The sequence below is a fragment of the Ambystoma mexicanum genome, chromosome 11 (assembly GCF_040938575.1).
Source record: "Ambystoma mexicanum isolate Mex_15411 chromosome 11, UKY_AmexF1_1, whole genome shotgun sequence".
NCBI lineage: Eukaryota > Metazoa > Chordata > Amphibia > Caudata > Ambystomatidae > Ambystoma > Ambystoma mexicanum.
In genome coordinates, this window is record NC_090934.1 from 22,518,625 (window position 1) to 22,546,416 (window position 27,792).

A 27,792-nucleotide genomic window follows, 5' to 3' on the forward strand; every position below is an offset into this window, starting at 1 on the left:
TTCAGTAAACTTGGCTGATGGAAACTGAGACGATGCAGGAGATTGTTCCGATCTGTCGCTTTCCGAAACAGTGAGGTGCTATAGTTAGTTGCTTTCTTATGAACCTGTACATCAAGGAAAGTTATAATTTCATGTGAGAGCTCTCTGGTGAACTGTATCCTCTGGTCAATGCTGTTCAGATACAAAAAGAAAGTTTCAAATGACTCTCTTGTACCTTTCCAAATTCCAAAGATATCATCTATGTATCTCGTCCACAATCTAATATCCTTCTTCCATTCTTGTTTGTTCAATACATGATCTGTTTCAAACTTATGCATGAAGCTGTTCGCATATGAGGGCGCCATAGTAGCTCCCATCGAGGTCCCTGCTGTCTGTAGAAAGAATTGATTTCCATACTGAAAATAGGAGTTCTCTGAAATAAATTGTAGTAACGCCAATATAAATTCCTTTTGGGCACGTATTTCAGGTACTCTCAGTAGCAACCATTCTACTGCTTCCATCCCCAGGTCATGGGGTATGGAGGTGTATAGACTTTTCACGTCTATTGTAAACATCAGGTCTTCAGGCAAAGGTGTCAACAAGCTCAGTTTTTGCAGGAAATGGGTGGTATCTCTTGTGTAAGTACTGGTCTCCTGTATCAATGGCTGTAGGAAAAAATCTATGTAGACCCCCAAGGGTTGGTTAATGCTTTCTATCCCTGCAACAATTGGTCTACCGGGTGGTTTCATGGCATCTTTATGGATCTTCGGCAGTGTGTAGAAGTTGGGGATCCTCGGGTGTTCTTTCAGAAGAAATTTTTGTGTATGTTCGTTAATCCAGTCCAACTCGAATGCTTTCGTTAAGAGACTCTTCAGATTTTGTTTGATTGAAAGAGTAGGATCATGATTGGCTCGGGGATACAAACAGGATGAACTTGATCAGGCATCAGACAGAGTTTATGCCCTACCACGAGAGACTCTCTTATCAGAACAGAACTCCATAAGAAAGAGAGAATTAAAGTCACCGGTATTCGTATCCAAGTTTTCTACACAAAGCACAAAGATTAAGAAAACTATCATGAAACATTGGGAAATTTTCAAGAATGACATCCGAGTCCAAGAAATCTTTAGCGAAAAACCTATCTTTGCATACCAACGAAGCAGGAACCTAAGAGATGAACTGGTACAAACGAAATCTGCAGCCAGAAAACCAACGACTCAGCGGACTGGGACATTTCCGTGTTTACAGTGTGTTAACTGTAATTTTGTTATTAAAGGAAACTCCATTAACCATCCAAGGACAGGGCAGAAGATTATGCTCAAGACTTTTGCCACATGTGACAGTAGCAATATCATTTATGGCATTAAATGCCCTTGTGGGAAATTTTATGTAGGACAATCAACACGAACAGCCAAATTGAGATGGGGAGAACATCGATCGTGCATTCGTAATGCAAACATGAACTCAGCAGTGGCACGACATTGGATGACCAATGGACATAACGTGTCACAAATAAAATTTGTGATTTTGGAAGCACTAACTAAAAATAGTCCTCATGAAGATTTAGGCCAACGCTTGAATCGTAGAGAGACGTACTGGATCGACAAGCTTGGAAGCCTGGCACCCTATGGGCTTAATGAGGAGATCAACTACCACTGTTTTCTCTGATTATGTTTTTCTCTAATTGTTTTTTTCATTTGTATTGCTTTGTGATGTCTGATATCGTTTGGTTGAGATTTACACTAATGCTTGAATTTATATGATTAATGACCATAATGTCCTCCATTCTGCGCGTCCTGGGTCTCCCAGGGCCCGAGGTGCCGTCTGTCTAGACGACACCACTAGCGGCATGTAGGCACATATTTACTTTAAACACAGCCCAAGAGTTGTTCTCTTGACTCCATTCATCCTTGTTAAGAACGTTGTAGTATTTTTTCTATGTCTATAGACGGCATTCCACTTATTCCCTTTTTGTATCACTTTTTTATCAATAATTTCCCTAGAGGACCACGTAGTAAGCATTTCTGATTATAGGAGAATTTTTGCCTATAATTACTGACAATTTTCATGAAGCCGACATCACATGCCGGGTTGCTCGGCAACGCGTCTAAACAGGAAGGACACTTTGCCTTCTATCACGTGTCCGTTAAAACTAGGTTGCTCGGCAACGCGCCGAAGCAACGAAGACAGTCTGCTTTCAGTAAGACACAGAGGGAACCCTCTGCTTCGTTCTAGGGTAAGCTACCATCTGAGTTTACTATTAGAGATTTGCTAGACCTAAGATAAGTTCTACATTGGATTTTTTATTTTCTTACCGTTTACAGCACCTGCTCTCCATTTACGGCGGAAGCAGCTTGCACTCCAAAAGATATATTTTTTGCCATTACTCTCCAACATCAGGTAAACACATGAATTCCACCATTTTGTTACAAGACGTATTGACCGACTTGTGTATTGATTTGCTTTTCTTCTTTTTGATTTGGATTTTCCTTCTGTTCCGGCTCATTACGTGACCCGGTATGTGCACTTTTTTACTCTTTCAATTATTTGAACGATGAATGTCGAATACTTGTGTTGTTCAAAATATGGAAATTTGCTTATGGTTGACAAAATTGTAATTGTATGTGAACGTTATACTCTAGACTTGCCCTGATGAAGGATTATTTCCGAAATGCATTGGCACATGATAAGTCTATGAATAGAGTGATGGGTGGCAATCTCTTCCTCATGAAGGATAGTTGGGTGGCCATTAGTCACCTCTTTGTATGAAATAATAATCCTTTACTTGATGGATAAAATCGATTCTGAAAAACCAACATATATTTGACTTTCGTACTCTGTTAAGAATTTGTACTAAATGATTTATATTGAGTGGAATTACAACGAATACAGAACCCAACTAGGGACTTCAGAGAGCGGCTGTATGATTGGGTCTTCACCTAATCTTTGTGTTTTTTCTGTATTTCTGGGCCTGGGTGTCTCCAGGCCTTATACAGCCAGCTCCTGCATACAGGATTCAACCTTCTGATAAAGATTTATCTCTATAGAGACTTCTGATAAACGCCAGAAATACGTGATATCCCTGTGGTGCCCACTCAATTTTGCTTCCTGCTTCTGTCCAGGATGCCCGTCTGCTCAGAATCACAGGGGCCTTCATTAGGCCCTATGTCACCAGCGCTGGCTCTGTCCAGGATGCCCGTCTGCTCAGAATCACAGGGGCCTTCATCAGGCCCTATGTCCCCATTGCTGGCTCTGCCCAGGATGCCCGGCTGCTCATAATCACAGGGGCCCTCATCAGGCCCTATGTCCCCTGTGCTGGCTCTGTCCAGGATGCCCGTCTGCTCAGAATCACAGGGGCCTTCATCAGGCCCTACGTCCGAGTGCTGGCTCTGTCCTGGATGCCCGTCTGCTCAGAATCACAGGGGCCTTCATCAGGCCCTGCGTCCCGATTGCTGGCTCTGTCCAGGATGCCCGTCTGCTCAGAATCATAGGGGCCCTCATCAGGCCCTACGTCCCCTGTGCTGGCTCTGTCAAGGATGCCCATCTGCTCAGAATCACAGGGGCCTTCATCAGGCCCTACAACCACAAAGCTGGCTCTGTCCAGGATGCCCGTCTGCTCAGAATCACAGGGGTCCTCATCAGGCCCTACGTCCCCTGTGCTGGCTCTGTCCAGGATGTGGTCCAGCAACTATCTCCACCTTCCACCGTTCTTGCCCATTGACTTAGCAACATTCAGGACATGGACTTCAAGCCATGCAATGTGATCTCAGTCATTGCTGGAAATATCCTCTTGGAGGAGGAACTTGGCCTTCAAGTCCAGGGATTCAATACTTGCACCTGGGTCGGATGTTTACCAAGAGTGTCTAGGTGTCAGCGCTGATCAAATGTTCAGTGCTTCTCAGTGCAATTGCGCTAGGAACTTCACCTCCAAGTTCCAGGGCTCAGTGCTTCTCAGTACAATTGCCATCTCAATGGGTGCTAGGAACTTCGCCTCCAAGTTCCAGGGCTCAGTGCTTCTCAGTGCAATTGCCATCTCAATGGGCGCTAGGAACTTTGCCTCCAAGTTCCAGGATTCAGTGCTTCTCAGTGCAATTGCCATCTCAATGGGCGCTAAGAACTTCGCCTCCAAGTTCCAAGGCTCAGTGCTTCTCAGTGCAATTGCCATCTCAATGGGCGCTAGGAACTTCACCTCCAAGTTCCAGTGCTCAGTGCTTCTCAGTGCAATTGCCATCTCAATGGGCGCTAGGAACTTTGCCTCCAAATTCCAGGGCTCAGTGCTTCTCGGTGCAATTGCCATCTCAATGGGCTCTAGGAACTTCGGCTCCAAGTTCCAGGACTCAGTGCTTCTCAGTGCAATTGCCATCTCAATGGGCGCTAGGACCTTTGTCTCCACGTTCCAGGGCTCAGTGCATCTCAGTGCAATTGCCATCTCAATGGGCTCTAGGACCTTTGCCTCCAAGTTCCAGGGCTCAGTGCTTCTAAGTGCAATTGCCATCTCAATGGACTGTTAGGGAGAATTCTCCAGAATGGCTAATTTCCCTTACCTACTGAGTCCCTCAGCAGCTTTGCTGGATTTCTAGGATTTCTTTTTTTCACCTGGTAAGAGTGAGAGCGTTTTTTTCCCACTCTTACATGTGTTTTGCTGTGTGTGTTTAACATTTTCTTGTGTTCATAGACTGTGGAGCCTCACCTACTCCATAGGCATCATCTTTTTACTATGTGTTACACAGCACATTCAGTGCAGTAACACAGGGTTGTCTTTTTCAGACTTCCCAACTCCGACTCCATTTTCTGGGACTGACTACTGTCTCCCAGAACATGTATAGTTGCCATTGACTTTATTAGTCTTTTTAAACTCACAGACCCAGTACAAACTATCTTACATCTGTGAAAAGAACAGTGAGCTAAAGACTTGGTTGAGACTCTCCCAGGGGCCATCCACCCAAGAACAAGTCAATGGGCTGCATTTGTGCTGATAGAGAGTTTCCCATACACCCTTCTGTTTTGCATATCTTACATAGAGTTCTGGAAAGGGTTAATATTCATCCCTTTTTGTCTGTTTCTCATGGAACATTGTTTTGTTCCCTTTTCATTAAGATTTGGCTGGTGGCAGTGGTAACTACCCTATTTTCCTACCGCAGTTATTTTAAATAGCCTTGGTATTGTTTTAGGCTATCTTAGTATCCTCGAACATAAACCCGCTGGACCATATATGTTTTTATACGGTTCCGGTTGGGTTTATTTGCCATTTCTTTTTATCTCTTTAAGCTCTTATAGGGTCATGTTATCAGACTCCAGCTCCCTCTGGTCAGGGTGATCAATGGAAACACCTTTGTTATAGGAGGAATAGAAAGAGACCAATCCGAAGGACCTCTCTCCATATGTGCCAGGTAGAACTCTCGCAATGATTCCCGACTCCTCAAATATATATTAACTCAGGTGATAAACAAACAGGGCTTCCCCCATATGACACAGTCTCTCTCTCTCTTCCACACACACACACTACGACTCTAAAGTGTATCTCTTTAAAACTGAGATGAGGAAGAGACGACTAGGAGTAATGCACACTTCTCGTTAGTTTCACCACTTTAGTACTGAGACGAGGAAGAGGCGACTAGGAGTGATGCACACTTCTAGTCAGTTTCACCACTTTAGTACTGAGACGAGGAAGAGGGGACTAGGAGTAATGCACACTTCTAGGCAGTTTCACCACTTTAGTACTGAGACGAGGAAGAGGGGACTAGGAGTAATGCACACTTCTAGTCAGTTTTACCACTTTAGTACTGAGACGAGGAAGAGGACTATAAAGGATCAGGCATGTCCAGTTAATTGTCAGAATGGAGGTCTGGCAAACTACCTGCACCTCCAACCTATTGAGAGCCTACAGGTGCTTAAAATCATACCCACACTGCAAAGCAGGGAGAACCTGCCTGCAGAGAATGTGGCAGACGTGCGCTGTGGCGCAAGCTCGAGCAGGTCTGGCAGGGAGGACGCTGTGTGTTCCCATGGGGGAATGTGGCAGATGTGCGCTGTGGCGCAGGCTGGAGCAGGTCTGGCAGGGAGGACGCTGTGTGTTCCCATGGGGGAATGTGGCAGAAGTGCGCTGTGGAGCAGGCTGGAGCAGGTCTGGCAGGGAGGACGCTGTGTGTTCCCATGGGGGTGGCGGGAGTAGGTGCTGCGACCCGAGTGGGCCGCTGAGAACCAAAACCCCAACACTTGCCAGTGTTACGTGTTCCCAGCTGGTGCTGGGGAACACAGAGAACTCCTGACTGCCACACTACCCAAGGGGTTTCCGAAAAGCGAGGGCTGCTTGCTGTGACTGCAGACGCCTATCCGGGAGTGGAGAGTTGAGCGAAGAACAGCACAAAGCCGCCCGACCAAGCAGTGCAGCTCCGGTGAGTACGAGAGAGTGAATACTCATACCGGGGTGCTCTGGAGCGATATGAGACAGTTCATGTTGATGCGCAAGCGAAAGGCGCATAACAAGAGGGATTGGAACACGAGCAAAGAAATAAGGAATCATGAATGAATTACCAAGTTATTTTGAAGTACGAGTGAATCATGCAAAAGGCACCAAGTATTGGGGAAAATACAACAGCCAATATTGAATACCAAACTACAGAAAATACATGAAAATCATGTGAAATTGTAGCACAAGTGGAAAACAAATACGTGCTATGTTAAAAGGAGTGACATTTGTTACAAGCAATAGGAAACAAAGGGAAAGATGGTATGAACATTTATGAACTGATTAAAAGGCACGTGTAAAAGGCAAGTTGTTGAACTCAGAGGGGCAAAGTGAAAGCAAGGTGGTGGAAGACGACATATGCCATCAAACAAGTTGAATGCAAGTTGTGGCAAAGCCAAAAGACTGCCAATACATCAATGGCTAATAAACCCCTAAGCAGCCAGAGAGAGAAAAAGAAACCCCAACGGATGTTACGTGCTAACACTGATGGGAGGTGAACACCCAGTGTTAATCAACAAGGCCTAAGAGCATCACAACGTGCCAAGGGTTATCGGTTGTGTGACCTGTGATGGGTGGTCCATGTGGCCCGACAACTGCGCCTAGACCAAGTGGCACCAACCTTGTCACGGGTGAAGGAGTGCCTGAAGACAAAGGCTGTGTGATGTGAATGCTGAAGTGAAAGAGAACATGTTCTTTGGTGCAAGTCAAAAGGAGTCCCAGTGGAGGTTGATAACGTTGGTGAAAACTAAGAGACTTGAACCATTTGGAACTGTGTTGATCTTGGGGAAGAGACCCCTGAGAAATCTGGGAACTGTGTTGATCTTGGGGAAGAGAACCCTGAGGTATCCTGGAACTGTGTTGCTCTTGGGGAAGGGAACCCTGAAGTATCTTTGAACTGTGTTGCTCTTGGGGAAGAGACCCCTGAGATGTATTGTTACTGTGTTGATCTTGGGGAAGGGAACCCTGAGGTATCCTGGAACTGTGTTGCTCTTGGGGAAGAGATCCCTGATATATCTTGTAACTGTGTTGCTCTTGGGGAAGAGACCCCTGAGATATCTTGTTACTGTGTTGATCTTGGGGAAGGGAACCCTGAGGAATCCTGAAACTGTGTTGCTCTTGGGGAAGGGAACCTTGAGGTATTCTGGAACTGTGTTGGTCTTGAGGAAGGGAACCCTGATGTATCCTGGAATTCTGTTGATATAAGGGAAGCGAACCCTGAGGTATCCTGGAACTGTGTTGATCTTGGGGAAGGGAACCCTGAGGTATCCTGAAACTGTGTTGATCTTGGCAAAGGGAACCCTTAGGTATCTTGGAACTGTGTTGCTCTTGGGGAAGAGATCCCTGAGATATCTTGTAACTGTGCTGTTCTTGGGGAAGGGACCCCTGAGATATCTTGTTACTGTGTTGATCTTGGGGAAGGGAACCCTGAGGTATCCTGGAACTGTGTTGCCCTTGGGGAATAGACCCCTGAGATATCTTGTAACTGTGTTGATCTTGGGGAAGGCAACGCTGAGGTATCCTGGAACTGTGTTTCTCTTGGGGAAGGGAACACTGAGATATCTTGGAACTGTGTTGATCTTGGGGAAGGGAACGCTGAGGTATCCTGGAACTGTGTTGCTCTTGGGGAAGAGACCCCTGAGATATCTTGTAACTGTGTTGATCCTGAGGAAAGGAACCCTGAGGTATCTTGGAACTATGTTGCTCTTGGGGAAGAGACCCCTGAGATATCTTGTTAGTGTGTTGATATTGGGAAAGGGAACCCTGAGGTCTCTTTGAACTGTGTTGCTCTTAGAGAAGAGACCCCTGAGATATCTTGTAACTGTGTTGATCTTGGGGAAGGGAACCCTGGGGTATCTTGGAACTGTGTTGTTTCGTGGGGAAGGGAACCCTGAGATATTTTGTTACTGTGTTGATCTTGGGGAAGGGAACCCTGAGGTATCCTGGAACTGTGTTGATCTTGGGGAAGGGACTGCTCAGATATCTTGTAACTGTGTTGATCTTGGAGAAGGGACAACTGAGATATCTTGTAACTGTGTTGTTTCTTGGGTAAGGGAACCCTGGGGTATCTTGGAACTGTGTTGCTCTTGGGGAAGAGACCACTGAGATATCTTGTAACTGTGTTGATCTTGGGGAAGGGAACCCTGGGGTATCTTGGAACTGTGTTGCTCTTGGGGAAGAGACCACTGAGATATCTTGTAACTGTGTTGTTTCTTGGGTAAGGGAACCTTGAGATATCTTGGAACTGAGTTGATCTTGGGGAAGAGGCCCCTGAGGTATCCTGGAACTGTGTTGATCTTGGGGAAGGGACCGCTTCATGATGCCTTCACAGAACTCGTTACCTACTTTTCACAAGTTGCTATTTAAGAACAGTCTTCTATTTTAAACTTGTTTGCTATTTATTGCATTAGGTATAACCCCACAGTGGGCCATTTATTTACCTAATTATCTTATATAAAGGTTCACCCTGATGGGGGTTTCTAAGAACACTTTTGTGCTGAATTGTTTCTTTTTTTGTTTCTCATGACTTCACGTGTATGTGTCCGTACCCGTAATTGAATGGTTGCTTAATCGTTCCTTTATAGATGGGAATCCAGGAGAATGCCCCGCACTATCACTCCCGATGAAGGCCATATATTTATCCAAGTTTGAACAGGTGATGGTCAAGAATTCAAAATAAGAACTCAGGTACTTTGACAGAGTATGGAGCCGATCTCCCGTTACCCCACCTACAGGTCGCTTATGTCCCTATCACACACCAAAAAACACATATTTCTAGGACTCCTCAACTCACTATCCACTAGACCAGTGGTCTTCAAACCTTTTTGGCCTGGGCCCCATGAGCAAATGTGGACAGGCCGGGACCCCCACAAATGTCAAATGGACAGTAAGTACAAATGGCTATGAACTATCATGATCTGTCACCGCACCCTGCTCCCCCACCTGCTCTCATCACAGTTTCTGGACTCCCTCATCCCACTTCTAGCCCAGTTCCTGGGCTCTCCCCAGCCCACCCACCCCACCAAAGACCCTGGGCTCTCCCCACCCTGCTCCCACCAAAGTCCCTGGGCTCTCCCCATCCTACTCCCAACACTATCCCAAGGCTCCCCCCATCCTGCTCCCGCCTCTGTCCCTGGGCTCCCCCACCCTACTCCCACCACTATCCCATGCCCCCCCCCCCATCCTGCTCCGACCACAGTCCCTGGGCTCCCACCACCCGGCTCCCAGCACAGTCATAGGGCCAGTGGCGGCTGGTGAATTTTTAAAGTGGAGGGGCAGAAATATTTCCAACTAGATATGCCATAGCGACCGAGCGTAGTGAGGCAGCCCAAACCAATCACGGAGGGATGGGGGGGTTCTTCTCCCCAGTATTTCTTTTTAAAATAATGGGTTAAAATGCTGCATTTCAGAGCAGACTTCTTTTTTTAAAGAATTGGGTAAGAAGCCAAACAGTTTGCCTTTTTGGCCTGGGCCCCCTGAGCAAAATGTGGACAGGCCGGGACCCCCACAAATGTCTAATGGACAGTAAGTACAAATGGCTATGAACTATCATGATCTGTCACCGCACCCTGCTCGCAGTATAGTCCTTGGGCACCCCCACCTGCTCTCATCACAGTTTCTGGACTCCCTCATCCCACTTCTAGCCCAGTTCCTGGGCTCTCCCCAGCCCACCCATCCCACCAAAGACCCTGGGCTCTCCCCACCCTGCTCCCACCAAAGTCCCTGGGCTCTCCCCATCCTACTCCCAACACTATCCCAAGGCTCCCCCCATCCTGCTCCCGCCTCTGTCCCTGGGCTCCCCCACCCTACTCCCACCACTATCCCATGCCCCCCCCATCCTGCTCCGACCACAGTCCCTGGACTCCCACCACCCGGCTCCCAGCACAGTCATAGGGCCAGTGGCGGCTGGTGAATTTTTAAAGTGGAGGGGCACAAATATTTCCAACTAGATATGCCATAGCGACCGAGCGTAGTGAGGCAGCCCAAACCAATCACGGAGGGATGGGGGGGTTCTTCCCCCCAGTATTTCTTTTTAAAATAATGGGTTAACATGCTGCATTTCAGAGCAGACATCTTTTTTTAAAGAATTGGGTAAGAAGCCAAACAGTTTGCAATTGGCACTGGTGGGCCCGGGGTGGAAGTATGGTATTTTTTACCGGTCATCAGTGACAGCTGCTGTATTTCTCCATGATCCCTTTATGTTCCAAACACTGAGAATGACACTAACACACAGTATCCCAAGAAACACTTCCCAAGATTACTAGAACTTAAAGAGACTGAATGTTCTATGTGGGTTAATGGTGATCTATGTGCACTATGCTTTGCTAAATGCCAATAAAAACTAAGTTTAAAGAAAAAGAGGCAGAATGGAGGAAAGTGTGCAGGGTATGATGACCCTTTTACCAAAGAGAACTGTAGTAAATATACTTTTTAAACAGCCACCGCTACTTAGTAGCCTTTGGAATATTAGGAATCCGATGTGGACTACTGAATCCAAACACTGCAGGCTGCGTGCGTGCTAGCCGCAATACTGCAGGAGTCTGCATGAGTCTCCAAACACTGCAGGTTGCGTGCATGCTAGCCGCAATACTGCAGGAGTCTGCAGGAGACTCCAAACACTGCAGGTTGCGTGCGTGTTAGCCGCAATACTGCAGGTGTCTGCATGAGTCTCCAAACACTGCAGGTTGCGTGCGTGCTAGCCGCAATACCGCAGGAGTCTGTAGGAGTCTCCAAAAACTGCAGGTTGCGTGCGTGCTAGCCGCAATACTGCAGGAGTCTGCATGAGTCTCCAAAAACTGCAGGTTGCGTGTGTGCTAGCCGCAATACTGCAGGAGTCTGCATGAGTCTCCAAACACTGCAGGTTGCGTGTGTGCTAGCCGCAATACTGCAGGAGCCTGCATGAGTCTCCAAACACTGCAGGTTGCGCGTGCTAGCCGCAATACTGCAGGTGTCTGCATGAGTCTCCAAACACTGCAGGTTGCGCGTGCTAGCCGCAATACTGCAGGTGTCTGCATGAGTCTCCAAACACTGCAGGTTGCGTGCGTGCTAGCCGCAATACTGCAGGTGTCTGCATGAGTCTCCAAACACTGCAGGTTGCGTGTGTGCTAGCCGCAATACTGCAGGAGTCTGCATGAGTCTCCAAACACTGCAGGTTGCGCGTGCTAGCCGCAATACTGCAGGAGTCTGCATGAGTCTTCAAACACTGCAGGTTGCGCGTGCTAGCCGCAATACTGCAGGAGTCTGCATGAGTCTTCAAACACTGCAGGTTGCGCGTGCTAGCCGCAATACTGCAGGTGTCTGCATGAGTCTCCAAACACTGCAGGTTGCGTGCGTGCTAGCCGCAATACTGCAGGAGTCTGCATGAGTCTCCAAACACTGCAGGTTGCGCGAGCTAGCCGCAATACTGCAGGAGTCTGCATGAGTCTCCAAACACTGCAGGTTGCGCGAGCTAGCCGCAATACTGCAGGTGTCTGCATGAGTCTCCAAACACTGCAGGTTGTGTGCGTGCTAGCCGCAATACCGCAGGAGTCTGCATGAGTCTCCAAAAACTGCAGGTTGCGTGTGTGCTAGCCGCAATACTGCAGGTGCTAGCCGCAATACTGCAGGAGTCTGCATGAGTCTCCAAACACTGCAGGTTGCGCGAGCTAGCCGCAATACCACAGGAGTCTGCAGGAGTCTCAGCCACATCCTTTTGAGAATCAGTTTGCAATGATACCCCTGTTTGTACTTTGCAGCAGAGCAAGTATCCCTCGGAAGGCGTGAATGGTATGTGAAGGATTTTATCGAAGTCAGTGGAAGACACATATTTGATCTAAGCACTAACAATGGTGATTGAAAAAATAGCATTCACATCTGTATATGGGGTGGGAAAATGAATATGTTCTCCAAGAGTTTCAATCTTAGCCTAAAAACAGTTAGCAATTGAAACTGCTTTTAAGAGCGGTCAGTAGGCGCAGAAGACCTTGGGGAGTGAAGCTCCCAAAGAATCATGACTTTATATGTATTATTTGCCAAATAAATCTTAGTAGAATAGTCTTTATTAGCCAAGAAATAGCTTTTCTGTATAAGATCTGATGGTTCTCAGGTTGAGCCTCAGTTTAGGGCAATGTTTTGACCTCCATCTTTGTTAGCAAGGTCAGCCCTACGCTTTTCAGATCAGCAATACACCAAAGTTGTGAAGGCTTTTCAGAAACTGTAATGAGAATCTAGACTGAACGAAATGTAGTGTAATGATAGCCGTATGCAAGTAAATGGTACCATTACCCAGGATATTGAGTGCAAGCTGAAGACCAGATGTGTTTTTAGTCTAGAATCTAGATTCCAGTCTAGACAAAAATAAATTGAATAAAAAGATTTTAAAAAATACAAACTAATTTAAATTTAGACTGTGGATGTGCGTTCCCCCCTGGACATGAGGCCAGAGCCCCCCGGGGGTCAAGCCCCACAGTTTGAATACCGCTGCACTAGACCTACATTACGACTTGTAGCCAGGAATAGGGAACACCAGAGATAATCAATGACCTCCAGAATACCCTCTGACACACATGGTCATATGACAAGAGTGGTAAAATCTTACAAGCACTCCCGCCTCATACCACTACACACACACACACACACACACACACACACACAATATCACTTCAACTAACTGAAACCTGAAGGCAAAGGAGAGGGCTGTTAGGTTGTTAGCTTCCTGGCCAGGAACGCCACCCATAAGACCCAGATTGGAACATGATGGAGTGGGTCATTAGGTTTCTCCATTAGATATCCAGCCCCCTTACCAGGAATGCCTCTTCACCAATCCCTCAGATATACACCGCGACTTCCCACCACTTCTGGCCAATGCAGCAAGAGCACAAGGAGATCATCCGTGCATAAAGTAGAGCAAAGGGCAGAGGTGAACTATGCAAATCCCACATAGCATAACATGTAACAGCAACGGGCGAATCAGGCGGAGAATGAACCTACATTACAGCACAGACCTCGGCGGTCGAGAGACACAGATTGATCTACGAAGGACTTGGCAGTTGGTGCATCAGACAAGGTGGTGGGACTGCGGCAGAGTTTAATTGCCCAAGCAGTACGTAGGTTTCAACCTGAGAGATGTCCACATTTCACCATTCATTGTGGGACCCTGAACGGTGCAACTAAACCTACCGTCCAAACCTGTCTCCTCCAAGGGTAATTCCTTTTTGCCAATGATGTTGACAGCCAAGATGAAGGCTGATGCCACATAGTACCGTCCAGGCTCTGCCACGACCTCCACCCCACAGCCTTCTGGAAAATGCTTGTCCAAGGCAGTGTTTATCACAGCAGATATCTGATGGAAGGCAAAGGGAGAAAAACGATGATATATTCACGACTTCATCACTCCTGTATTGCAGCACGGCAGCCGAACAAGTGGTACACCGCGCGGTGTGTTACAGATATCCCACGAGTCATGGGAGATATGTAAGGAATACAGCGCATATTCCATTATCACAAGGTCACAAACTTGCAAGTTTAAAAAAGAAATACAGTAATTATATTGCAGGGACAAAAACATTGCCTTCAAAAACATATTGGGGAAGAAGAAAAAATTATGATATACTAAAATGGTAGATTTACACAAGTTCTTCCATATTAGGTTACTGTACAATATGGTATAATCCCTACCAATATTTTAATAGTACATATCAATAATATGATAATGTCAAGTATAAAAAAATACGGTAAGTATTGCTACATCATTTACATCAATATTATTACTATGGTATTTATTGAGCGCGGACCTAGCTCTGAGAAGCAACGGAGCGCTTCACAGAGGCATACAACAGAACGGATATACAGCAGGGGGTGGGATACAGAAGGGCGCACAGGTGGTGTAAAGCGGTTCCGGGTGGCAGGGAGGAGAAGGGCAGGCAGAGTCTAGCGAGTCATGTGGCCCGAGAGGTGACATGGTGGCCTAGGTGTTGAGGTGGAGAGATTACCTGAAGAGGTGGGTCTTAAGTTCTTTCTGAATTGTAGGGGAGTGGGAGCGAGTCTGATGCTGACGGGCCTGAGGTTTCATAGTCGTGGGGCGTAGGCAGAGAAGGCTTGTTTTGTGGTCCTTTCCTTTTTGCAGCAGCGCATTTCAAGTCTGCACATGTCCTGGCATATGGTGGTGCGCTGTCTGTCCGAGATTCTGAGTATCTCCGAAAGGTAGCTAGGTGACTTCATGGCGATTGCCTTTTAGATGATGCAACAAGACTTGAAAGTGATTTGTGCGTGCAGTAGGAGTCGGTGAAGCTCAATGTGGGCTGGGGTGATGTGGTTGTATCTGCATAGACCCTTGATGAGGCATGCAGCCGCATGTAGGACACTTCTCAGGGGAACAAGGGAGGATGACGAGAGGCCTTTGAGGAGGGCATTGCCCCCATTCAGGTGGGATAGGACCAGTGCCATTCAGGTGGGATAGGACCACTTCTTTCCCTCGCTATCCCCAACAGTTACTCTATCCTTAGAGCTGACCGACAATCAACATCCAAAGGAGGTGGAGTCGCATTCATACATAGAAATAACATCACACTTAGAATCATCCCCAACACAGAGCTCAGTTGTGCAGAATCCCTCTCCGTGAAACTCACCTTATCTCCAACTAACACTGCTACCCTCCACCTCATCTATAGACCCCCAGGACCACTTAGCTCCTTCATAGATGAGATCACAGCCATTCTGACTGTCAATACGAAACCCAACTCTCAGGTACTGCTTCTAGGTGACTTCAACCTTGGCCTACATGACCCTAAGGATCATTTGGCCTCTGAAGTCGCTGTCACATTAGCTAACTTTGGACTCCAACAGCGCATTGACAAACCTACCCATATCAAAGGTAGAACGCTCGATTGGATTTCTGATCTCAATTGCAACACTACCATAAGCTCCAACCACGCTTGTGCCTGGTCCGACCACCACATCATCATTTTCCACCTTCCAGCGACCAACCCTCTCACCTCTCCCACGATAGCTCCAGCCACTCCCACAAGGAACAAAAAAGACATCACTAGGGATAAACTTCTCCCACTCATCCTTCCTATCCTGAACAAATGTGTGTCCCAACACAACGACCCTACAGTCTTAGTAGACATCTTCAATGAAACACTTCTCAAAGCCATTGATAATATAGCTCCGCTTAAATTACGGAAAGCTAAACAACAAGCCCATTTGAATTCCTGGTTCACCCCGCAGTTACGAGCCTTACGCAAAGAAAAACGCAAGGCTGAATCACTTTGGAAGAGCCACCCATGCGACCCTAACAAAGAACGCCTCATCATCGCCACCCACAACTACAAGGAAGCAATCTTACAAGCAAAAAAGGAGACTTACAACCAACGTATCACACAAGCAGAATCCAACACTAAGGAGTTGTTTAAAATCCTTAAAGAATTGGAAGCCCCCTCCCCCGTCCCTGATACCTGCACTAAAGACAGCCAATGGTGCAATAACATCCAAAACGCTCTCCTCAACAAAATCACCACCCTGCAATCAAAGATTAACGCCAAACAAACTACCCTACTCACCAACCCCCCCACTAAACCCTCCACTACGCCAAAGGCCTCCTTTACTCACACCCCTTTCAGCTTCACCCCACTCACCATCCTCGAGGTCGAAAACATCATTCGCAACCTAAAACCCTCTAACTGCCAAGGTGACTCCTGCCCAGCACCTATCATTAAGGAAGCGGCACAGGACCTTGCTCCTTTCATAACCACCTTCATCAACTCTTCATTCCTATCAGGAACGGTACCCAACAATTTAAAGGACGCATGGGTTATCCCTCTCCTAAAAAAACCGAATGTGGACCCTGAAACATCAACTAACTACAGACCTATTACCACTGTACCATTCCTACTTAAAATACTTGACAGAGCAGCATACCTGCAGATTCAGAACTACTTAGAAACTAATAACCTCCTCGGCTCAAGACAGTCTGGCTTCAGACCCAAGCATGGGACCGAAACAGCTCTTCTTGACCTCAAAACCCAAATTGAGGACCTTAAAGACAACGGTAAACTGGCCCTTCTACTACTACTGGACTTTTCCGCTGCTTTCGACTTGGTCAACCACCAAATACTATGTCGGCACCTGAAGTCCGCTGCCCACTTCTCCGACAACGCATCCAACTGGATCAGGTCATTCCTCGACAACAGGCACATGAGAGTTTTCTCACCTACCGCATCTGCAGACCCTACACCAGTCCCGTGTGGAGTCCCGCAAGGGTCCTGTGTCTCCCCTACTCTCTATAATGTCTTCACCAAACCATTATTTGATGTGCTTGACTATCTGGGTGTCACCTACACGAACTACGCCGATGACACCTAGATACTCATACCCATTACTGGTGACTACATTGCTGACTCCAAAGCCCTCAATGACATTTACCTTGTCATTCAAGCATGGATGGCCCAGCACGAGCTGTGCCTCAACGACGACAAGACTGAGCTTCTCATCTTAGGCACGCAACAGAGACTTAACAAACTAAGTCCCCTGTTCGGCTCCTTTAACATTGACGGTAATCTAATTAAAGTATCTAAAGATACCAAAACTTTGGGTATCTACTTGGATGCCTCCTTGAATCTCACCCGACAAATCAATGCAGTGGCTGCCGCGGCTGCCTACACCTGCAAATTGATCTCAGCCTGTCGCCCATTCCTTACCGCCCAGAATTGCATTACCCTGGCCAGGACCTTGGTTATGTCCAAACTGGACTATTGTAATGCACTGTACCAAGGCACTAACCAGGGCAATCTTAACAAACTGCAGACTACCCAAAATAACGCCATTAGAGCGGCTCTTAATATCCCCCGATCTGCCCACATCTCAGAAACCAGGAAGAACCTCAACTGGCTCTCAGTCGCCCAAAGGATCTCACTGAAAGCACTCACTCTTACATACAAATGTGTTAACCACCAGGCCCCCTCATATCTAGCTTCCCGATTCACTCAACATATTCCAACGCGAGTACTCAGATCTGCACAGTCCCACGGTCTTGAAATCCCTAGATTCAAGCTTCATACAGCTGGGGGTGCCAGCTTCCCTGTCCAGGCTGCCAAGCTTTGGAACACTGTACCACTCACTATCAGATCCTTACCGTCATTTAACCTATTCAAACATAAAGCCAAGCTTTGGCTAGTTACATCTCACTAACAACTGCCTTTTGACTCTGATGGGCCATCTGGGACCTAGCTCTTCTTTGTTCCGGCACTACTGTTCCGCTTATTGCTCTGTTTTGTAACGTCAATTGTATATTCTGTATATTTTGTTCACAATCTGTTGGTACCATTGTGATGATATTTTATACCTGTAACTTTCTGCCAAGATATGCGCCCGGTTGCCTTTGGGCCTGGTCTGCGCTATATAAATAAAATAAACAAACAAACAAAGCAGTCCGGAGGGAGGGCTTGACTTTCTGCAGGAGGGAGAGCTGATGCCAAGCTGTCTGAGTTTTCTTAGCTATGTGTGTCTGAATGGGAGGTGTTTGTCGATGTGGAACCTCAGGCACTTGGCGCAGGAGGTGAGCTCAGGTGTGAAGCCCTCAGAATTCATGGTTGATAGCCAGATCTGTATGTCTGGGTGTTCAGTGTTGTTGGTGAGGAGTAGGAATTCAGTCTTGGAGGGGTGGAGCTTCACGTATGCACTGGACATCCATGACTGGATCAGCGCGAGGCATGTTTTGAGCGTATGGATGTCATTAATGGAGTCAATCTTGAGAAAAGTGGTGTGTCGTTGGTGTAATGGTGGATGTGGATGTTGTGTGTGGCTAGGAGGGCTCCCAATCGATTAATGAATTAATATATACTAATATTAGTTTATATTAATTTTATATGTATGGCACAGAGTTGGAGACAGTGACTCTAGTTATGGTTAACTTAGACTCTGCATTGGAAGAGCACTTCTGTAGATGCTTCTAACCCAAGTGCTATTTGTCGAATCTTCACAAAATGTACAAAGTGGGTGGCGTGAAACCAAACGACCCTAAGAAGGGGTAATCGATACCATAGCCCACGATAAGGTGAGAAACCAGGAGACGCTTGGAGGGGTGAGAGCCAAATGGCCCCAAGAAGGGGTAAGAGATACAATAACCTTCAGCGAGGTGAGAAACCAGAAGACCCCAGGCGGGGTAAAAGCCAAACAACTCCAAGAAGGTGTAAAATGTACAATACCCCACTGTGGGGTGAAAAATCAGCGCACCCTCGGTGGGGTGAAAGCCAAACGACCCCAAGAATGGGCAAGAGACTCAAAAATCCACAACAGGGTGAGAGCGTCCAGACCCCAAAAAGGGGTGAAAGCAGCAAGACAAGAACGTGTCAAGAGAGACATACAACCCCAAGGTTGATTGAAAGAAACCATGCTTCAGAGTTCAGAAATCACAATTTAATTGGCATCGTGAAAGGCTATTGTACAAGGAAACAAAGAAGACTTAAGAGACATTTGTGTCAAAACTCTGAATTGTCCAGCCAGGCACAAGGCCTCAAAACCTTCAGAGAGACATTTGGGTAGGGCTCAGAAGCCAACATGGGTGTAATTTAAGGAGGGGGACAAGGGTGTTTGCCCTCCACCACCCAATTTACGTGGCACACCATTGTGTCCCCCTCATTCAGCAGGGGCCCCTTTCCTTTAGCTGGAATGTCCCTCCCCACCCCAACATTTTCAGCAAAGTTACTCCACTGGAAGCCAACCACCGCTTCAGCTATCAGGAAAGAAACCTTTTAGAGACCTGTCCTGGTCAACACGTGTCAGTCCTTTTTTATCTGTCCAGGGTCAGCACTTGGGTTAGATTCAGCTTTTGGAAGACTTACTGATGACCTCCTTGTATTCTTCTTTCTTTTTAGAAGTCTAAACCATGACCTCTTATGCGGCTCCTGAGTCTGACGCACCACATTGCGCATTGGGTAAATTATTGTTTTTGTTTGCAGGTTACTTTGCAGAGTGGAATGTTTTGGAGACTTTGGTTGGCTTGTCTGGTGTTTGTGTGGGCTATGGGTTTCAATTGGTTGTGAAGGTAGAATGGTGTTTTGAAGTGGATGGCCTTGTACATGATGCAGAGGCCTTTCAAAGCAACTGGAGATGGTCTCAGGAGGATAGCTCAGGGGCAACGTGCTCGCCTTGGAAGCAAGATGACACAGACCACCACAGGTTCGATCCCCGTATCCACGCTTAGACACCTCTGGGTATTAAGCGTGTTATAACTAACCTATCATATCATATTATGGGAGAGGGATGGGATGATATGTGAGTGTTTGGCTAGGTGCAGAATGAGTCTTGTTGTCACGTTTTGTATTTCTGAATCTTTGGTAATTGCAGTGAGGATTGTGCTTCTGTAGTCAAGCTTGGAGAGAACTAGTGCCTGGACAACGGTACATAAGTTGTCAAGGGGAACGTTGTGTCTTATCTTGTGTAGAAGGTGTACGGCGATTGCATGTTTTGGTCACGGCAGCTATGTGGTGTTTAAGGGACAGGCAGGGGGTGGATGGCGAAGTCTATGGACTTTACTTGTGTCGAAAGGGATATGACTTTGTTGTCAGTGATGAGTTATTTGATCCAGGGAGTGAGGTTGGTTTGTGCCTGGGGGATGATTGAGGAGCTATTCTGTTTTGGATGGGTTGAGTTTTAGGAAGTAGGTGGCCAATCAGGTGGTGATATGGAGATAAAGTTTAAGAGGGTGTGGAGTTCTGAGGGGGAGGATATCTGGAAGTATATGTATGTGTTATCTGCTTACTAGTGAACGTGGTTGTTGTGATTATGAGTGTGTCAGAGGGATTTGACATATAGATTGAAGATGATGGGAGATAGGGAAGAACCTTGTTATACTCTGTACTTGACGGTGGTGCAGTTTGATTGATCGGGGGACATGGAGACAAAGTGTGTCCTGTCAGTAAACCAGCAGCGAACAGTGCCTTTGAGTTTCATCCTGTGGTAAAGGATGTTTAGGACGGTGGTGTGGTGATGGTGTCAAAAGCTGCAGAAAGGTTCAGGAGAACTAGAAGGGCTATGTGTCCATTGTCAGTGATGTTGTGGAGGTCATCCAGTATGTCACACATGTCACACATATGTTAAGTATGTTGTATTTTATTTATTTATCAAGCGCTTATCGTCAAAGTGCTGTGAGAGGACAGTACAATAAAAGTGAAGAGCAAAAATAAATCACAGAAAATAGTTCATACTAGGCTGGTGAAGATATTAGAAAGGTTTTCAAGCGACAGGAAATAATTTTTAAGGAAGAAAAGGATCAAATAAAGACAGAGGAAGTGCGTTCTACTGTCTGGGAGCTAGTAGGGAGATGGAAAGAAAGTGATACCAAGTACAGGGAATTAGAAGAAATTGGAATTGACAGTGTAAGGGACAGGGAGAGGAATAAAGAGATAAGGAGGAGAAAGACTATGTACACATTTGAAGAATTTGAAGATCGTAAGGAACTGAAACAGAAGCTGAGACTCAAAGGAGAGCCAGACATGAGAATGAAGGGAGGAAGGAAGAGAAAGAGGAGCGGGAGGAGGGCAGAATAGATTACCTATTGCAAAGTTGAAATGGATTGAAGGGGAGCAAACTGGAAGGCGGGGAGGCATATGAGTGAGGCAGAACAATAGAAAAGACGGGAGAATATAAATGCAGATACAAGCATATTTATCCCATTGAGAGAAAGCAGAGGAGGGATTTTGTGAAAATGAAACAGATGAAAATGACAGACACAAGAAACAGTTGTGGGAAAAAAAGGAAAGCGACCGGTGAAAGAGGACTCCAAGATTACAAGGAGAATGACAGAAGGGCAGGCTTAGACGAGGGGGGTAGGGGAGAGGGAAGAGGAAATATTTGAGGACTGGAAGAAGAGAACTTCAGTTTTAGAGGCATTTAGGTGGAGAAAGCAAGGGTACATCCAGGTTTGTATTTCGATGAGGAAAGCACGAGAAAGAGAATGAAGAGCGCCAGAAAAGGCAGAAAAGGATACAAAGATCAGGGAGTCATCAGTGTAGAAGTGAATGGAAAGACACATTTAGCAATGATGGAGGAAAGAAGAGAGGTGTAGAGAGAGAAAGGCAGATGGCCAAAAACAGACCTTGAGGGAGACCAAACTGAAAGGGGAGTGAAGGAGAATGACTACCAGTCAAATATACAGAGAACGTATGATTAGACAAGTAGGAGCTCAACCATTGTAGAACGGAATCAGAGAAGCCCAGAGAAAAAAGTGTATCAATGGTGTCAAAGGCAGCCGAGAGGTCAAGTAGGATAAGAATGGAAAGGGGTTTATCACGGCATGTAGATACAAGAGAGTTAGTGATGTGTAGCACAGCAGTTTCAGTAGAAGGCACGGGTTGAACGCCATATTGGTGTAGAGGAAGAAGAGAACGCTGAGCAAGAAACATGAGAGTAGAAGATGCATTCAGGAAGTTTCAAAAGAAATGGGACAAGGGAAATGGGCCGAAAATGAGAATAAACTAAAGGATCCTGCAAAGGTTTTTTCAGAATTGGGAGAATGAAGGAATGTTTGAAATCTGAAGGAAAGGTGGAGGAGGAGAGGGTGCGAAGCAGAAGGGCCTTAAGGACGCAGTGGGATGAGCATAGTGAAGATAATGGGCAGTATCCAAGTTGAGTAAAAGAATAAAATAGGAGAAGAACTGGGAAGGAGGAGAAGAAGTCAGAAGAGGCAAGAAAGGAGCGTAGTTGGAGAACTTTGCGGGAGAAAATGTTCACAAGATCGGAGAGAGAGTGGGGAGGAGGAAGCAGAGTAATGAGTGCCAGGAAAGAGAAGGCGTTCAAAAAGTTAATAAATTGAAGGGATGAGGAGAGTAAGACAGGATAATGTTGGGAAAATATTGCTTCGTAGCAGCGAGAAGAGTAGAGACATATGAGGAACGAAGAGACAAAAGTAGTGTATGGTCAGAGAGGGAGTGAGATTCTTTCCAGCAGCTTTCCGTGCAGTGGATGAAGGAATGAAGGTGGTCAGTAAGCCTGGGTTGGAGAGTGGGTTTGAGAATAGATATCGAAAGAAGTGTCGAAAGATTTAATATTACAAAGAACGTGGCAAAGTGGTAAGACTTAGTAAGAGGGGAGGGAAGTGTTGGAGGAGAAATGGGAAAAGAAAGTAGGAAATGATCAGAGGAGTACAAAGAAGAGGCCTAGATGAGTGATTGAAGAGAAGAGAAGATGAAATCAAGAACGGACCCAGAGCTGTACAAGGAGGGGGCGGAGCATTGAATACGATTATGAGATTGGAGCAAAGGAAGCAAAGGACACAATACTTTAGTTGAGGTTATGTGTGGATTGAAGTTACACTGGAAAAAAGGAGAGAGGAAGTACTAAGGAAAGGAGGGAGTCAGGATCATCACAGAAGAAGGATGGGAATCACTGAGATGTTAGATAATGAGAAAACGATCGGATAGGGTTTCAAGAAAGGGGCCATGTGGCATTTGAAAAAAGAAAGGCGGGAAGAGAGGGCAAGAGGGGGCTTGGGGTGAAGGAAAAATTAAAGACAATGCTTGTGCTGTCTCCAGTGCCCGTGAGACAGGGGCTAGTCTGAGTAGTTGGTAGAGGTAGAGAGGAAAGAGGCGAGGGTAGCTGTGTCAGAGAAAGAAATTCAGGTTTCTGGTGGTGCGCTATCTGCCTGAGATGCTGAGTTTCTTCGCAAGGTAGCTGGGTGACATAAGGCGATTGCCTTATAGATGATGCATCAAGACCTGAAGGTGATTTGTGCATGCAGTGGGAGTCATTAAAGCTCGATGAGTCCCGGGGTGATGTGGTCTTATCTGCATAGACTCTTGATGTGGCATGCAGCCGTGTGTATGACACTTCTCGGGGACCGGCAAGAAACAGGCGTCTGCAGAGCTGCTGCACACAAAGTCCATTCCCCAAACACTACGAGAGCCTTGGAAAAGGAAGCAGCTGCTTAGAAAATGCTTCTACCTGCACGAGAAAGACACACAGGTATGCAGGTTACCCGAGAGGTGCTGGAGGTCTGGGGGAAGCAAGAGGGTGACAGCGAAAGCTCGAATAAGAGGGTCTAGAACTCTTGGAATGAAGTGCAAGTCGGGGACCCGCAGCCTTATGAGAAACCAAGAATAAGAAGGTTGAGGAATCTAACTAAAAAAGGAATAAACCACGAAGAGTTGTGTGCTTGGCTGGGGAACAGACTAAGCGATACAACGCTACAGTGTGAGTCTGGGACCTGCACCCATGTAACAGGTCAATTGCTTGGCAGTAGAGTAAATCAAGGCATTCTGCATTTTGCGAGTCCGGGACCTGCAATGCAAGCCCACGAGAAAGCAATTACTTGGCAGGAGAGTAAACCAAACCGTCCTGCATACTGTAGTTTCGACACTCTCCTTCCTGATGGCTACAAAATCCTCTTTGAACCCAGAATCAACCGAACCAGTGGGGGTGTAGCCTTGATTTTCCAGGAGTGTATCCCTGCTTCTATCACTGCAGTGCAGCACTACTCCTCCTTTGAATGCCTGGTCTGCAGGCTCTCTATCTCTCCTGGTCTCTCTCTCACTGTGGCCACTGTCTACAAGGCGCTTGGCCAGGTCGCCCTCTTGCCCCTCATAGTGGGCTGAGCTCTCCTCCTCGCTCCTTGCCTCTACCTTTCAACTTCTCATCGGAGACTTGAACATCGTCCTGGATGCTACCAGCTCTTCTTCAGGACTCTTTCGCAACCTCTGTGATTCTCTCTCTCTCTCTCTCTCTCTATTCTTCACTCTGCAGGGCACACCCTGGATGTTCTGATCTCCTCAGACCTCTCACTCCTCTCTCTTCGAGTGATTACTTCTCCTTTATTGCCACCTCTCTCTCTCTTCCCCGCAGGTCAAGGCGACTCCAGCACTGCCACCTACCTTCTCGGTCATTTGACCCATGAAGCGTGTGTCAGTTGAGGCTTTCGCTGCTACTTTCTCTCCTCCTCCTGCACCATTGTCTGACTCACACCCTGACACAGCCCTCTCTAACCCTCATCTCTCTATCTCTAACACTTTGGATGTCCTTGCCCCTGTCATGAGGATCTGCTTGAAGCCCAAATCCAAGTGAAACTCTTGGTACGATTCCGACCTTGCCACCCTTAAATGCAAGTGTAGTGCAGCGGAAAGGAAGTGGAGGGCATCGGGCGCACCCCCTGACTAACTGGCCTGCCACCTGCTCTGAAGGCAGTACAGACTCTCTAAGAAGAGAGCCTACATCCAAGCACACATCTCTGCAGCATCTAACAAATCGGCCGAACTTTTCAAAATCAGCAAGGAGCTGGCCAATCCTGCTGCAGTCTCTACCTCTCCTGTTCCCTCCCAGGCCCTTAGCACAGCCCTGGCCTCTCATTTCACTACTAATACTCAGGACATCCTGTCCACCCTCACTTCCTCTACCTCCTCTTACTCCTCCTCTACCACTCCTGGCCCGTCTTAGAGCGCCTCTCCTTCTCCTTTCTCCTCCTTTCCCCTGTTCACTCCAGACAATGCAAGTCTTGTCCTTGGCCTCCAGCCCAGGGATCGTATCTCTCCAGCTCTGAAATCTCTTCACTGGCTCCCCGTGGCTGCAGGGATCAACTTCAACACCCTCTGCATCATCCACAAGGCTTTCTGGGGACGAGGACCACTCTACCTCCAACTTTCACTTCCAAAACATCTTCCTTCTCAAGCTCTCCGCTCATCCACATCCAACTCTCTAAGGGTCAGATGCTTCTCCAAGCAGAGAGTTGGGGGCAGATCTATCTTCTCAGCTGGGGCCTCCCTCTGGAACAGCCTCCCTGCCTTTCTGGAAGTTGAGCAGAACCACCTAAAGACCTTCCTTTTCACTTCCTCTTTCTCTCTTCCTCTCTCCTGCTGATGGACCGGACTGCTCCGCGCACTGGTCATCTGGTCACCCTCTGAATTTGGGCCCAGGCTCCTGCATGTCCAGTTGCCCTTGCACTGCATCCAGGCTCCCAAGTACCTAAGGGTCTGTATCTGAAATCCTACAGTCCCATCTCTCTGTACTTATGAGCCACCCATTGTTTGCACTTGGGGGTTAACTGCACTTACCTCCTCCACTCCCCCCTGGCACTTCTCTTCTTGCCTCTTCCCCACACTTTGGCGATTTGAATGATACAAGGCCTAGTAAAATCGTTATTTTGACCTCCGTTGGTCCCCCTCCTTGTCTTGTCGGCCCTAGAAATACCTGTGTACCGGCGCGTTATAAATGCCACATCATATCATATCATATCATTGCAAGTCTGGGTCCCGCACCCAAGTCCATGAGAAGGCATTTGCTTGGCCGGAGAGTAAACCAAGCCGTTGTGAATACTACGAGTCTGGGGCGCGCACTCAAAGTGAGAGAAGATCAATGAATGAGAAAGGGATCCTACACTTGGCAAAGGGATTGTGCCAAGCTGGTGGGATAAAGCAGCGTGTGTGCAAGAAACCTGTTCTTGTGAAATATCCACTGACATTTGCTTAGTAGACTACAGGCCCAAGAGGCCTTAAAGGAAGAAAGTAGAACAAGAAGGAACCTAGGAGAAGGATCACGACCGAGCCCGGGAGTTCTGCATTTGTGAATTTTCTTTATTTTCATCACTTCTGATCACCCGAGAGACTGGGATCTTTTCTGTTGGTTTGAACCACAAGGAACACTTGACCTTTTGGAGAGATCACCCTTGCACAGTGGCTTTCGGTTATTAGTGTTAGGCTTTTGGGACATGGCAGGGACAGGCTTTTTAGTTTCGGGCATTCTGGCAATTTCCGTGGTTTTCTTTGAGGCAGGGAAATCCCTCCTAGTTTTAGGGATAGAGAGGCATAAGTAATGAAAGTTTCTGTCTAAACCCATGCCACCACTGTGCCCGACCGTTACTTCTGCACCCTTATATATACATACATGTCTGGGTCGGTTTGGAAGCCTGAATGGTTTTGGCCTTTCTTAGGTTGATGAATTTAGCCCAAGAATGAATGTCGTCTCTGAAAAGCAAATAATGCGTAAAGTTGATAAAAGTGTGGGTACCTTCTCAAATTCCTCATAGTAATCTGCGGAACCAGGGAATCCCCCGCCGATGTCTAGAAGATGCATGTCATGGCCCAGCTCCTTGCCCAGGGAAAACACCATCCCAGCATCTGCGATGGACTGCGCAAAGGTCTGAGGGTCGATGGAAACACTGCCCACGTGGAAGCTGGATGGGGAAAGAAGAGCCAGTGAATTTCATATCATGAACCCTTGGAATCATCTGCTTTCTGAAGGAGCCATTGCTTACCTAAGCACAGTAATACCATCAGGTTCATGTACAGCGCTTCGCACTGTATTCCGCCAGCTTCTAAGTGCAGGAATAACAGCTGCTCTTATTACCAAATGTAATGGTACTCAGTTTACCAAGTGCAGGCATCCCATATGTTGGAGGCAACTGCTTAACCCATGAGCTAGCTACTAGTCACAGAAGGCTTTGGAACCCTTAGATAACTAGAAAGCAAGACAATACAAACATGTACATTACATTCAGAATCTGGGATACAAGTCAACACAAGGGGCCTCATCACGAGTTTGACTGTATTCCTTAAATGCAGTGGTAACAGTATTAACGCTGCATTTAAGGGCTGGCTCTATCATGAGTTGGGTGCTAAATCGGCTGTTTTACCTCCAGATTTTTTCTGGAGGTGATAATCCCTGTTTTCGGCGGTATTACAGCCGACTGTATTAGCTCGCAGTATTAGCACCGAAAATTCCCCATTGGATCCAATGGACCCAATCAGGAATGGGGATTTACTGTTTAGGCCCAGCCCGTGATCCGGTGGTAATACCACCGGGCCGGTCGGTGGTAGGGCTATTACAGTCAGCGGTATTACAGCCGGGAATACAGCTCAACTCGTGATGAGGCCCAAGGTCTAAAAATCCTTTGGACTTGACACGTCACATTCCATAACAGATTCCTTCAATAAGAAATAAAAATACAGTTCCAAAACATTTAAGCAAACAGGGCATACTTCTACACCACCACACATGGCGGATGCACTTAATGAAAATAAGCACAAAATCTGTGTCAAATGACTGCCTAATCAGTAGCACTGCTTCATTCGTGGTTCGGACTTCCTTTAGAATGAGCCATGGTGTTCAGTATTTTGCTCTCAATGCCTTGTAGTCATTACACGAAATAAGGAATGAGCCGGAACGTAAGGCGTATGTCCACAAACCGGGCATGTAGTGTCGTTAGACTCACCCCATCATACAAGAAATGAGCCGGAACTTAAGACGTATGTCCACAAACCAGGCATGTAGTGTCGTTAGACTCTCCCCAGCAGATAAGAAATGAGCCGGAACTTAAGTCGTATGTCCACAAACCGGGCATGTACAGTCGTTAGACTCTCCCCATCAGATAAGAAATGAGCCGGAAC

The 27,792-nt window shown here is 46.9% G+C and overlaps 1 protein-coding gene across 2 annotated transcripts in view; it reads right to left on the bottom strand.

Annotated features, from left to right (window-relative positions):
• The window catches only part of LOC138503008 (ornithine decarboxylase-like), a 309,800-nt gene that overhangs the window by 108,230 nt on the left and 173,778 nt on the right, over nt 1-27,792 (bottom strand). For both annotated transcript variants that reach the window (XM_069622440.1, XM_069622441.1), the window contains exons 6-7: nt 26,414-26,579; nt 13,604-13,766 (exon numbers count right to left, since the gene is read on the bottom strand). In XM_069622440.1, coding sequence (XP_069478541.1) covers nt 13,604-13,766; nt 26,414-26,579 — 329 coding nt within the window. The remainder of the gene's footprint in view (nt 1-13,603; nt 13,767-26,413; nt 26,580-27,792) is intronic.